The sequence below is a fragment of the Nestor notabilis genome, unplaced genomic scaffold (assembly GCF_000696875.1).
Source record: "Nestor notabilis isolate BGI_N333 unplaced genomic scaffold, ASM69687v1 scaffold29240, whole genome shotgun sequence".
Taxonomy (NCBI): Eukaryota; Metazoa; Chordata; class Aves; order Psittaciformes; family Psittacidae; genus Nestor; species Nestor notabilis.
Genome location: NW_009910177.1, coordinates 1 through 13,053, shown reverse-complemented (window position 1 = coordinate 13,053; position 13,053 = coordinate 1). Strand labels below are relative to the sequence as shown.

At 36.8% G+C, this 13,053-nt stretch overlaps 1 protein-coding gene across 1 annotated transcript; it reads right to left on the bottom strand.

The window, feature by feature from the left end:
- Positions 1 to 361: 361 nt before the first annotated feature.
- DHX36 (DEAH (Asp-Glu-Ala-His) box polypeptide 36) lies at positions 362 to 12,883 on the bottom strand (the record flags this gene model as incomplete). Its single annotated transcript, XM_010024813.1, has 17 exons — positions 362 to 547; positions 1,569 to 1,721; positions 2,338 to 2,458; positions 3,657 to 3,747; positions 3,834 to 3,933; positions 4,032 to 4,115; positions 4,659 to 4,745; positions 5,039 to 5,212; positions 6,192 to 6,290; positions 6,928 to 7,045; positions 7,452 to 7,595; positions 8,104 to 8,168; positions 8,271 to 8,326; positions 9,177 to 9,264; positions 10,849 to 10,951; positions 12,170 to 12,310; positions 12,802 to 12,883. Coding segments are annotated over 17 exons (1,892 nt in total), but the record flags the coding sequence as incomplete, so codon positions are not given.
- Between the last annotated feature and the right edge of the window lie 170 nt (positions 12,884 to 13,053).

The following is a 13,053-nucleotide window of genomic DNA, read 5'->3' as shown; positions in this document are numbered from 1 at the left end:
TTAGCAGGGGTTTTGCAAATCTGTTACCTGATGAGTTAATTAAAAAAAAAAAAAAAAAGCCACAGCAGGACAAGAACCATACATCAACTACCACTGGAGCATTGCATTTCTCTTATTTAAAAAGCTACACTGAACACAGAATACCATGCATATACAGATATTACCAACTATTTTGAAATAACTGCTCTTCAGCATGAGGGAATTACCAGCTTACCCTAAAAAAGAAGTTTTTCCTCTAGCTAAATAAATGTCATAAAAAACCAAAACCAAAACCAAACAAACAAACAAAAAAAAAAAAAACAAAAAAAAAAAACCCGAAAAAGGTGAGTGTGTTGCCTTTATCAATACAGATGAAAGTGTGTCAACTATAGCGTTCACCCTGGAATCGTGGAGCATAGTTTCTGGCACTTTCATTCTCCTGTGTTGTGATCAAGTCTATAATAGCTGTCAGTACTGCTGTATCCCTGGATTTAGTATCATTCCAGTCCACAGGATGCGGGTTTTCTATTTTTTCTTGTAGAAGATCATCAAGCTCTTGTCTTAAATTCTGGAATTTAAGTGTTTTTGGAATGAAGAAAAAAGGTAAAAAAGAATAAAAAAAAAAAAGAATAAAAAAGAGAGAAAAGAGACAGGCCATTAGAGCTACACACAACAAACAACATTACTAAGCTAAGTTCAAAGCCCTTGGGCCCTCTGTTCTAATATTTACACCTGCTCTTCTCCCAGCAATTCGTTTCAACATTGCTATTTTCAGGATCAAAAGCTGCTTCTCAAAACTGAGCAGTGCTTCCTTTTATGACAGCTGACCACCTCCGTATGTGATGGCCTTTAACATCTATACATACATCCATTAGCCAACCATTTCAGGATTAAAAATATCTGGGTTAAGAAGAGTCAGATACGATTTCTAGATCTAATATTAAACACAGCTCTACTCAGCTTCTCCTTCCTGGAACATTAACTGCCAGCTTAAGAGCCCATCCTCATGTTTCCATATCCATGGGGACATTTCATGCACTGATGAAGTCATGCTACAGCCTCTGCCATGGAGAAGTATAGAGATGAAGCTCTTCAAATGTGTCACTAAGACATGTCTATAAATCCTATAATTCCACACTATGACTCCGAAGCATCCCCATGAATTTTTCAAGCAGAGGCTGCACTGGCTGAACATCACCACCATGTTCTCGACACCTCAACAGGCACACAGCCTCATGCTTTTTAGTCAAGCTATTACACTGGAAACAAAACAAAAAACAAACCTGAGTGCCCACCTGCTCCATAGGCCAAACATAAGGGAGTGCATTACTATTTACTTCTGCCCAGTTTGCCACGTGATACAGACTGTTCAGACTGTGAATTTTACTACCGCATTCACCTACACACCTTCACTAGATCTCTTTTGCTTACTTTGTATATTCAAACTGCTTATTGGGAAAACATGTTTTCATTATCATCTCCCTATAGTGGTAACTGACTAGCTACCACTAGTATCAAATATAGAATTCTCTAAGAAGAATCAGTGTTACACCAAGTCTTCCATCTACATTACTGTTAAACATAGTCACCTTAACTAAGTGTGCTATTCTTGCCGGAGACTGGAAAACAATCCATTCATCCACAGCAATGGTATCCTGATCTTTATCCTTCTGAATGGATATATCTCCTCCAAAGAACAAGAGACAGTACGGAGATACCTCTGTACAATCGTACAAGTAAATCTGCAAGGAGACGAAATGGTACAATCACCCTTCAAAACATCTTAAGCGACATCAGTAACCCTTAACAAAACTCTAACAGAATTCCAGAAGATTGTTTTTCCAGTCATTCAAAAATTTGCAAAACATATGAAGCAACTCGGTTGGAAAAAAGGTACATGAAATCACATGGAACAGTAGCAAAACAGTCCCAAATATAGGCCTTCACACCAAATGGTGAAATCAAACCAACTATTTCACATAAACTAAAAGGAAAAAAAAAAACAAACCAAAAATCCCCAGCATATTCGTGTTACACTAGATTGAAATGGGAAAAAAACAAAACACCAAAACCAAAATTACACCTGTTACTGCCATAACCTTAAAAAAAAAACCAACCAAAACCAACCCCTCCAAAAACCAAACCAAAAGAACCCAACCACAAAGCCACAGAAGTTAGTTATTTGTGGAACAATACCACCAAGTATCACAAAGCATGTAACCTGATGGCATGTAAAAGGAATGAATGACCCAAGACAAGAAAGCTGCAAAACAAATGCACTGGTTCACATCCCCTTGCAACCTTGATCCAATCATATTAAAAAGCCATAAAAATAAGTTACGCAACTATAACACATACACTGCTAGTTCTCATCTTCAAATGGTACACGAGCCAGTTATAATGGAACTCTGTTTCTTCCACATTAACTGATTTAGGATGAATATTAACTGTTCCATCTGTCTTGGTGCAAACTTTCACCCTTAAAAGAAAAAAAAAATTTTTATCTTAGGATTGAAGTAAGATGTTGGAAGATTAGCACAATCACGTCTCAAGTTTAAAAAAACCTCCAATCCTCTACTAGCATACCAAATTCTGAAAATACAAGGACACTCAAAGAAACTTTAACCCTTTACCCAAAAGATTACCACTCACTCTATGGTACAAGTTTTCAGACATCTCCCTCTACACTTAAGAAGTTTGAATTCTTTCTCATATTTATGCCTGTAAAAATCCCTGTCATTCTCTCAAGTAGAAAAAACAAGTGCCACTACTGTTTTTCAAAGGCAGTGTTACTGAATTAGGGTGGGGGAGGCAAAGTGTAACAAATCTCTTGTTTTGAGCATCATGAAACTGAGCATCTCAGGGCAGCAGGCTTACAAGGAGCTCCACCACAGGGCAAATGCACAGCAACACAGTAGCTTGCATCAGGTTTCCAAGCTTACTGAGTCCTTTAGGTGACTCCAGCATGCTTAAAAGGGAGTATCAACCGACTAGCAGTGTCAGCTACAAATGGATCTAAATTTTGCTATATTAAGTATAATTTTGACTAACTGGTTCTTACTCCTTTCATAGAAATAAACCCTTGGGTTTCTTAATTTTGGGTTGTTGTGGTTTTTTTTTAATTATAGGCATAATGATTCCTCTTAGCCTGTTGTTACGACATTACACACCCAGGAAGTCAATCCACATACTCAACCCTCAAATCTGTCTTCACTCTTAAATCATGTCCACAAAGGAGGATATCAACATTCAGATGAGTGTACTATTACTGTTAATAAGAATAAACAGTCTGATAATATAAGCAGTGACAAATCAACAGACCAGAATTTCTGGGCTCTATCATGCCAAACGGTAAGAAAGGCAGGTGTTTCAACCATGGCTTGTTGATGGTCGGACTCCTTTAGCAGCGGTGTTATTGATACACGGTAACATTAACCATGGCACGACAAGGTCACACAGATCATTTCACACACTAGCCAGGTACACAAATGTTAAACAAAGTAAAGATCAACAATCCGAAGCCCTCACCTACCCTTCTCAAAGGAAGTAACCCACAACCATGACTTGAGCTATAAAGGGATATTCATTCCTGCACTCAAGCCTTTGCTTCACCTTGCCAAACTACCCAAAATGCAGAAAATGCCTTGAATACAACAAACATTAAGCCAAGCCCTTACATTTTTCTCTTTTTGCTGAAGCTTGGTCGGATCTTTGCAACTTTTGGATATAAGCCAGCACAGATGACTGCTTTGAGCAACTTCTCATTATCTGTAGAAGACAACAAAGTAAACAACAGAGTTCTGCACGCAGAGAATTCAGCTATCAGAAATCCTCCATTTCCTTCCACTATTTACCTGAGTTGGTATTAGATTTGGGATCCTTGGGGTCTCTGCTATTCACAAATCCAGCTGCAAGGAGATGCTCAGCAAACTGTCCTTTCATGTTATGTAGCATCTAGAAAACAAGAATAGCCCCAAAACGATGCTACGCCAAAAGGCCTCCTGTTTTCCCCACAGATATGACACTCCTTCTTTCATCTGTCAGGTTCTTACCTGAAGTGTATTTGAAGAAAGGAAATATTCCCAGCAATAGTCTTTCTCAGTTCTGAAACCACGACGCCGAGTTTCTTCCCAGCCCTAAAAATTAAATCCATAGCTCAAAGGCAGTTGTGACTGAACACATTAAAAAAAAAACAACTAAGGGCAACAAAAACATGGAGGTCAACAACCAATACAGATACATTTTTCTCTTCAAGAGAGGAAGTAAATCCTTTGATCTCTTTATGTATCTGCAGAACAGAGTAGAAATACAACTTTACAACATTTTGAATCAAAAACTTTCCTTTTCAATGCAAGGAGTGAAATCTAGCTAAGTTAGCCAGAAATTCAGCTTCAGCTTTTTGTATAAACCAAAAGAACAAGAATTAACAACTTCAGCAAGGTAACTATAACATTATGTTTTCCTTGTCACTTTCACAGATATTCACAAGAAATTTGGTTATTGAGCCTGAAGACAAGATTCCTTCACACTAGAAGGGTGAAAATTAATTCGGTTTTATGCTTCTGTAGAAGTCAAGAGAGAAATACTACAGAACACATCCTGATCAGTTTCTTCCTTAGAATAAACCACATCACTCAAATAAAAATTCTAGAAGGAAAACAACATTAAAACATGCCTACCGTGAAAGCATTCACCACAGTTAGATGATCGCTTTTAGTGTTCTTTGACAGTTCCTTTCTTCTTGCATCTGCTACTTTCTCTTTGCCCTAAGAATAATTAGAACCTATAAAATATTCATGACACAACATTTCTGTTTTCTTAATTATTATATATAGAGCAATACTTTGCATGCAACATGAAATTTAATGAAAATTAAAGCTCCTTCCAACATTCTGTAGACAAGACCTCACAGTACATGAAGGCAGTCTTTCACTAATAAAAACGTGATTAAAATGAAAATAAGATTAAAGTGCTTTTAAACTATAGCATCTCAGTAGGTCTGAATATCCTTCTGAGATTCTTAAAATCTGACATGTAATTCTCCTCCTAGAAACTTTACCAGAGGAATGACAAAAGGGTCTTTGAAGCTGAGGCTGGCTGCAATTGTAAGAACTGGATCCAAGCAGCAGAATAAAGCTCCAAAGAGGATCATTTTTCCAATATGTGGTTCGACTGGTAATCGTGCTAAATGGACTCCTAGTGGAGTCAGTTCCTCTTGTCTGTCCAAAGCATTCTGTCAGGAGGAAAAAAAAAAAATAAAGAAGAAAGAATAAACACTGTATTAGAAATGGGCAGGACTTCCTTGAAATAGCCACTAGTCTATCTGGAGAACAACAAAAAGCCTAATAGCTGAAGAATGCAGCTGGCTGTTAACGAGGTATGGTAGGAAAGTGATCAAGCAAGTTATGAAGACATGAAAATGTTTAATTAGATCCAAGAAAATGGCAACCAGCTTTGTGCTTCAAGACGTTTACCAGGCTCAGTGTCTTTCTGGACAAAAGTATGAAGAATTATTAACACTTGAGTGTCTTCCTACTCTCCTGATCAAGCTCCCTCTTAAACTTGTACCTTACCCTTACCTTCTGTCTGCGTTTACTTTAACCTTCATTACTGTACAGCATTGTCTCAGAATACCAAATGAATGCCTGAATTTTAATTTTATCTACACATCCATAGAATCACACCATCCATGTGCGATACTGCTCTTCACCCAAATCAGGAGTTTCAATTTATTGCTACAACTGATTTGTACAAGTAATACCAGTGGTAAAAATGCATCACTAATCTCTCCTTCCGCAGCATCCAAAGAGGCAAAAACATACAAGATCTTTCTCCTGTAAGCCTCAGTTGCCCATAAAAAAAAGTATCTCAAACTCTTCACCAATCCAAGAGGGATAGGAAGGCTTGGTGGATGCAGCCATGAACAGGGTGATACAGAAGCTGTGAGTTAAATAAGTATCTGTAGGGAACTTAAATGCAAGGTGCTAGTATGTTTTGAGTAATTTAGAAAGGAACTACTCTATGCAGCCATAAACATCGTGTATGATCTGAAATTACTTCCTCTCTTCAGTGAAGATATATAGAAGTCTACGCAATACAGTATGGGCTTGCGATGTCTAGACCTGTAGAATCAGAACTGTCTGATAACAAACAATGCAGTAACGTGGTTATAAACAGGTATCTCCTTGCATGTACATTATGTAATACTTTACCAGCTCCATTAGATGATTTATGGCCAACATTACAGCATCACGAGATGGTGGATCCATTAGTTTGCTCAGAAAATAAGCAATTCCACCAAGCTTTAGAATCTAAAAGAAAAAAATTTTTGTTTTTACAAACAAAAACCAAAGACCAGCCAAAACCCTACAGCAATTGGAGAAAAATAGCTACCTACATTTAATAAGCAATGATCACACTAATTTCAAAAGTGTGAATAACTCAAAAGGTTCAGTTCGAATTTCACGAATTAAGAACTAAGGACAAAAATAAAAATTAATGATATTTGAAGCATAAGGATCTATCCTTCATTCAGTATGCATAGACATGGTATTCCTTAGGCATAAAAAAAGGGAAACTCACATCAGTTCCAAAACTACTTTTTACTAAAATTCTCTTAAGACATAATCACACTCATTGGCATTCCCACTGAAACTCCTCTGACTGAATATCTGTGGGTAGAGGAGAGGAAGCACAGTCCAAATTTTTGTTAATAGACTTCAGCTTTCATTTATGCCAGACAACCCTGTTTTTCCTGGGTTTGATGCCTCTAGATACAAGTATGCCTTTTGCAAAAGTTGCTACAATTAGTAGCTTCATGCCTGTTACTTCTGGAGTAACAGAATTTCAACTTGAAGACAACCCTAGAGTCGCATTAACTTAATCTCTCAACCTATTATTCTAATGGAAAAGTAGATAATTAATAGGTTTGAAGATTCATATGTTTACCTTGATTTGTAAACACAGTTCTTCCAAAGGTGTCCTCAAGATCTCCGGTAACTGATAATCATCTAGAAGGCTAGCACGGAGTCCATTGTACAGATGGTAACAGTGGCCTGGCTGAACTCTGCAATTATTTAAATAAATAACTGTACGAGGTTTTTTTACGATGACACTATGATATTATGTTTATAAATAGCTTTCTGAAACATCTCAAGGAAATGGAAGAGGCGTATTCAACTGTAAAAGCCACTTCAGCCTTCTGAAACACAGACCCATCACAGGAAGCAGGCGTGCAGAACACAGTAAAAAAGGCAGGACTTTTCATCTCAAAGATTGCAGCACAATGGAGCACAAGTTAAGTCAGTTCCCTAGATAAGAAACTATTCTTTCCCTGAGAACACCAGAGTTGTGCTAGCATCTGCTGGTGAATATGTGAATAACAAAGTTGTATCTTCAGCCCACATGTGCTCCAAGATTAACGGAAATTTAGCATCACAAAACTTAGTTCTATCTATGCAAATTATTCTTACCTTCCTGCTCGACCTTTCCTCTGCTTGGCATTAGCTTTACTAACCCACTCTGCTGCCATTGTGCTAATGTTGTTCTGTGTGTCAAAGTGAGTTTCCTTTATTTTTCCACCATCTATAACAAACACGACGTCATCTATTGTAATGCTGTTTAAGAAAAAAAGAGGAAAAAAAAAAAAAAATGTATCTCTTCATATTTGCAAGCTTGATGTAGTATTTAAAAGGAGGTTTTAGCTTCTCTCTATCCCTTCCCAAACTGTAAGCCAACAGTCACAAAAATTTGTTTGGAATTTCATTCAGAATTAGGTTACTAATTCTCACAGTTCAAGAAAGAGCTACATTTATTCTCCCAGGTCTAACAAAAGTCACCATATGGGGTTATGAAGTCTGCAGAGAGGACAGGCAGCTCACATTTATCATGCGCAACAAAGACAAGTCATTAAAGTAAACCCCATGTTTTAATTGCTTCAAACAATCAAAGGAAATCTCCTGTTTAGTCTATGAACATTTCTAAAAGTAACGGGTTATAAATGAATGGTACAAACACAAAAACATATATGTTTTGAAACATTAATAGGTTTATATTTTAAACTATGACTTTCATTTATTTTGTTAAGTGTAGAGGTGGTTTGGGTCTATATAGCTAGCTATTTACCTAGTCTCTGCAATGTTGGTAGCAATCACGATTTTCCTTACTCCTGGCGGGGTCTTCTTAAAAACCTGTAATTATCCATGGCCCGTTTACATGTTTGCCAAAACCAAACATATGCTTAAGTAATGTTTTTTGTAGTTGTGAAACAGAACAATAAAAGAAAGGCATACCTGAGTCTGATTAACAGTAGGCATCAATGAATGTAAAGGTATGATAACAAACCTATCTGAAAATGAAAAATCAGTAGAAGATACAGTATAAGCAAAGAAACTGTAATTTTACAGAAAAATCAACTATGCAGAATGGAGAAAATAAGCTGCAAGTAAGTACACTGTTTCTTATTCTGAATTGACAGGTATATGTATCATAATGGCAAGTTCTAAAGTAAAAAGATATAAAGGATTTTTTTATAACGCTATGATGACAAGTTGTATATGAAGTTATATACAGTAATTTGTATTTCATTTTTAAAGTCTCAAAACATTTTAAAATTGCTGAGGTTTAATAAATAAACTCATTCTCAATCTTTCAACAGATACAACTCTGTGGAATGCACACAATATGAACTGCATGACAACTATCTGAATAGTCAAGAGCATAGCTAGACAAGTCATGAAATTATGAGTTATGCAAACAGGACAAATTAATGCATATCAGATTTTTAGTGTCTTATTAAAAAAACTTTTATGGATAAACAGAATTTAAAAGAACTATCAGCAAAGCAGTAAACAGAAGCTGCTGAAGAATCAAGAAAAGAGGAAATGAACACGTAATGAAGAGAGAGTTTAGCTTGGAAGTTATCACAGCTACAAGAAAGGACAAGAGAAAGAGCTGCAGGTCTGAGATTCTCTCTCAGATTGTTCACATCTACACTGAGGAAAATGAGTTATCATTAGCAGATGAAAGATACCACATAAATTGAAAAAAGCTGAACACACTGCAATCACTTTAAGAGGAGAATGGAGAGAAAAAAAAACCAAAACCAAATCCAGTGCAATACCAGCAATCAAATGCAAAAATCAGGAGTTTGCCACTAATGCTACTGCTAGAATTCCAATGTAAAATTTTGGGTTTACCTGATTTAAACATGACTTGTGACATCAAGAGATCATGCAACGTGCTAATGTTGTCCCAGCCTGGAAGAAACACTAGAATTGCACCATCCTACATACAAAAGGGAAGGGAAAAGAGGTTAGAATGAACTGCAGAGAACCAGCTACTTGCACGCTAATAAATACATGTTGGATATGTGGTATTTCAAACCGTGCTGACTGGAATTTGGAACAAAGTTTTTAAGTTTGTTTTCTATGAGAGTTACATATTTATCTCAATGTAATAAATAAAATTTGATTTTAAACATTTTCCTCTTGCAGTGTTTTAAACACAGCCAAGTTAACACTAGAAGACTTGAAGCTGCAAACAAAACAGATATACTAGTTTTACCATTTTCAACCCAGGAAGAGCAAAATACAAAACAACAACTCCTCCTTATTACCCACACCTTAACTGATCTATTATCTGAAATACCAAATTGTTTGACGCTTTTAACAGACAAAATTCTCATTAAGGAATCAGTCATGATGTCAACTCTCCCACAAATGTTTTTCCAACTCAGAAACAAATATATTGACTTCAGATTATGATAAGCTATGTTGTACCTATGGTAACAGAAGTTATTCTTACTTTATGTTTGCCACTGCTTCAGGCATGGGAACTTTCTCACATCAGTATTCTGATAATGTTATTACTAAATAACAAGGTAAGGCACATTTGGGGATAACAATGCAGCTGTATTAACTACTAATCTTAACAAGTTAGAAGTTGGAAGATTCTCCTAGCTAGTTTGGTAAATGTGATCAGACTTTAGCTAGGTTGTGTAAGAATTCAGCCTTCACAGCATCCAAGTCGTATTTAGGTATGACTTCGGGCAGACAAACTATTAAAGCCAACCACACAGTGTAGATAAGGGGCAGTGAACAGACCCTGAAGTATTGCTCTTGTCCCCTCCCCCCATTGCTGTGAAATTAAGAACAGGGATACAGTTGTACACTAAGGAGGTCTTCAGACAGTTTTCTACGCCCGTTTCACAAAATGTAACTTTTACTGCACACTATAAAAGAATACTACCTTTAACAAACAGAGACACAGTCACACAGAGAGAACCAGAAGTTAAAATTTAGCTTGTAATTATACTACTTTCCATCAAATAACCAAAGTATATAATTAATTTGAAGGCTTCTTTAAAAACTTAGCCAAAAGAAAAAAATTCAGCAGTCTGAATCAAAATGGCACTCGAACTTTCAGATACTTATCCCACTTTATCTATGAGACAACCTCTCATAGACACTGTCAGTGAAAGAATTCAGGTTCTTTTATTCCCCTTGCTCAGAAGGGACCATGAATGAGTATATCAAATGTAATTCTAAGTTTTCCAAGTTTCTTCTGTACATTAGTTCTCATTAATACCCACAACCCCTGTTCAAGAAAATGCTTAGACATATGCTCCCCTTTAAAGAGAGATTCTATCCCATCATTTCAATAAACACTGTAACTAACCACATTCTTAACTCAGGGCTTAAACAGTAATTAAATATTTATAGCTGTTAGATTACTTCTCAGAAGAGCAAACCAAGAAATTATTCTTTTATCTGCATGAGAAGCCAAGCTATCAGCTCTGACACTCCCAACAGCCACTAACCACAACTCAGTCACATCATTAGAATGTGAAGACAGGAGACAGAAGTGTACCTCTTCTTCCAAAACGATGTGTCTTATAAGTGCTGCTATAAGATCAAGGTCAACTTTGTCATCATCCATCATTTCCAAGGCATCTATAGTACTTGCTGAATACCTGCAGGCATGGAAAGCACGCACATTGGTACCTTAGTAATATACACAGCCATGCACGCAAGTTTCTGTTATAAGGCTCTGCAATCACACATCTATGTAACCCACTAGCAATCTATTTCTTTGTCTGTTCAACTACTGTACCTCCAATGTGCTCTCAAGATTTAGTTTAGTGCAATTATCATCAGTTTAGAATAACAAATTTAAGAATTACCACGTTATGGCCAAACTGCATCTGAAGCATTTACACAATCTCTCTCCCCACACAGATTAAGTAGGTCCTAACTAATCTGAGTTCACCTGTTTATTTCTCTCTTTCTCACAGCGAGTATAGGAAGCATTTCATTTGTTCAGCCCTTTGACTCATGAAAGTTAACACTATGGAAAGAATTGCCAATTGGTTCAAAAGACATGGTGGGAAAGGGAAGGAGTACAAATGGGATGAGCAGAGTATGGGATAGGCCACAGGAAGATACACCACTGAGGAGTTTTCCCTTAGAAAAGGGAGATAACGCTGAGCCACCTATATTCATTATTATTGCCAAGCTGGATATATAGACAGTCTCAAATGCAGAGGATAAGACAGGAGAAAAACAGGGAGATACTGTTCCTGAAAAATCAGCCAGGCTATCCAATATATCAACTTATCCAGATTACCAAAGTGGTCAAATACTGTGTTTCAAGTGAACAGTCTCTACTAGGTGCTCAAGAGGCAAAATTATTAGGTTGGTTTTAAATCAACCTAGAGGACTATTTAAATATTCTGAGGAAAAGGGGTTTTAATTTTGTTTTTGGTATTTGGGGGGAGGAGTGGTTTATAAACCAGCATACTATTTATTATGTTGATTACAAAACTAAAATACTGAGAGATCTCTCTCAAAGACTGAAAAAGGGGAGAATTCACTAGAAGAAAACTTACGAACAAAGCTGAAGAAGCCTAACATTATGCTGAAGACTGTAATGAGCACCACCAATACCAAGCAACTCCACAGCTATAAGACTTCTTACAGTTTGCACAAGCAGAGGACTCTAATTCCCTGTGATAACTCAAAAGCACTCCAGTGGATGCCAGCCAACTGTACTGGCAATTCCATCATTACTGTTTTCCACAGTAGCAACTATCCCATCATTAATAAAAGCACGGTAATAGAGCACTCATTTATGTTTCTCAGTTCAGAAGTGTATAAAATCTTAATGCCAAAGAGTAACTCTTGAGAACAACCTGCCCCGCAGCTGCCTTAAGTAGTCTGGCCATCGTTCCCTGTAGATTTCTTCTTTTTCTTCTTTTTCTGGCCTGCTTACATGTCCTTGCATGAAGCCCTTCTTCCACCGTGGCCGACGGTCTGTGTTTTCTGGAGTATACCTTTACATTTAAATAACAAATGTAAGTAAATTTCGAAATTCACTTTAAGTGCTTTAAAGCCAGTTGCATAGTAGTTTTCCGGACTATGGACAATATGCTGCACTTTGGCTATACCATGTAAATAAGATTCTTACGTTTCTTTTCTGAAAGAAATCTTAAGTTATAAAACCAGGTACCAACTCCAGTAAGCATGAAAACATGTAGAAAAAGAAGTGTGAACAAACGGAAAGACTAACTTGTTTTAGTAGCCTGAATATTCACCACGCTGAAAGACAGACAAGTTTTTTTTTTCCCCTCAAGCCAGCATTTCCAGATAACTATATGCCATTTTCAATTACTGTAAAATTAAACTTCTCTTGAAAGGTTCACTGTTGAAAAACCACCTAATTCTTGCACAGGTCATTTATACCAGGGTAAATTTTGAGAAGACATAAAAAGAAAAAAAACTAAACCAAAATAACATGTAATGGTGTTTTAAAGAATACACTTACCTCAACTTCTCAATTACATCTTCGAGAAGATATTCCACCACAGGGAAGGTGAACCCAGGTATGTGAATCATTGGACAACTATCTGTTGAGGAAGGCATAACTGTTTTAAAATGGCAAAAAATATGGTACTGAAATAAAAGAGACAATAAATATTCGTCACTATTTTTGCAATAGAGTTGCCAAGTCTACAGGGTTTCTCCATTTATTTTGAAATTCTCACATAAGATGCTGTCGTGGTTTAAGCCCAGCCGG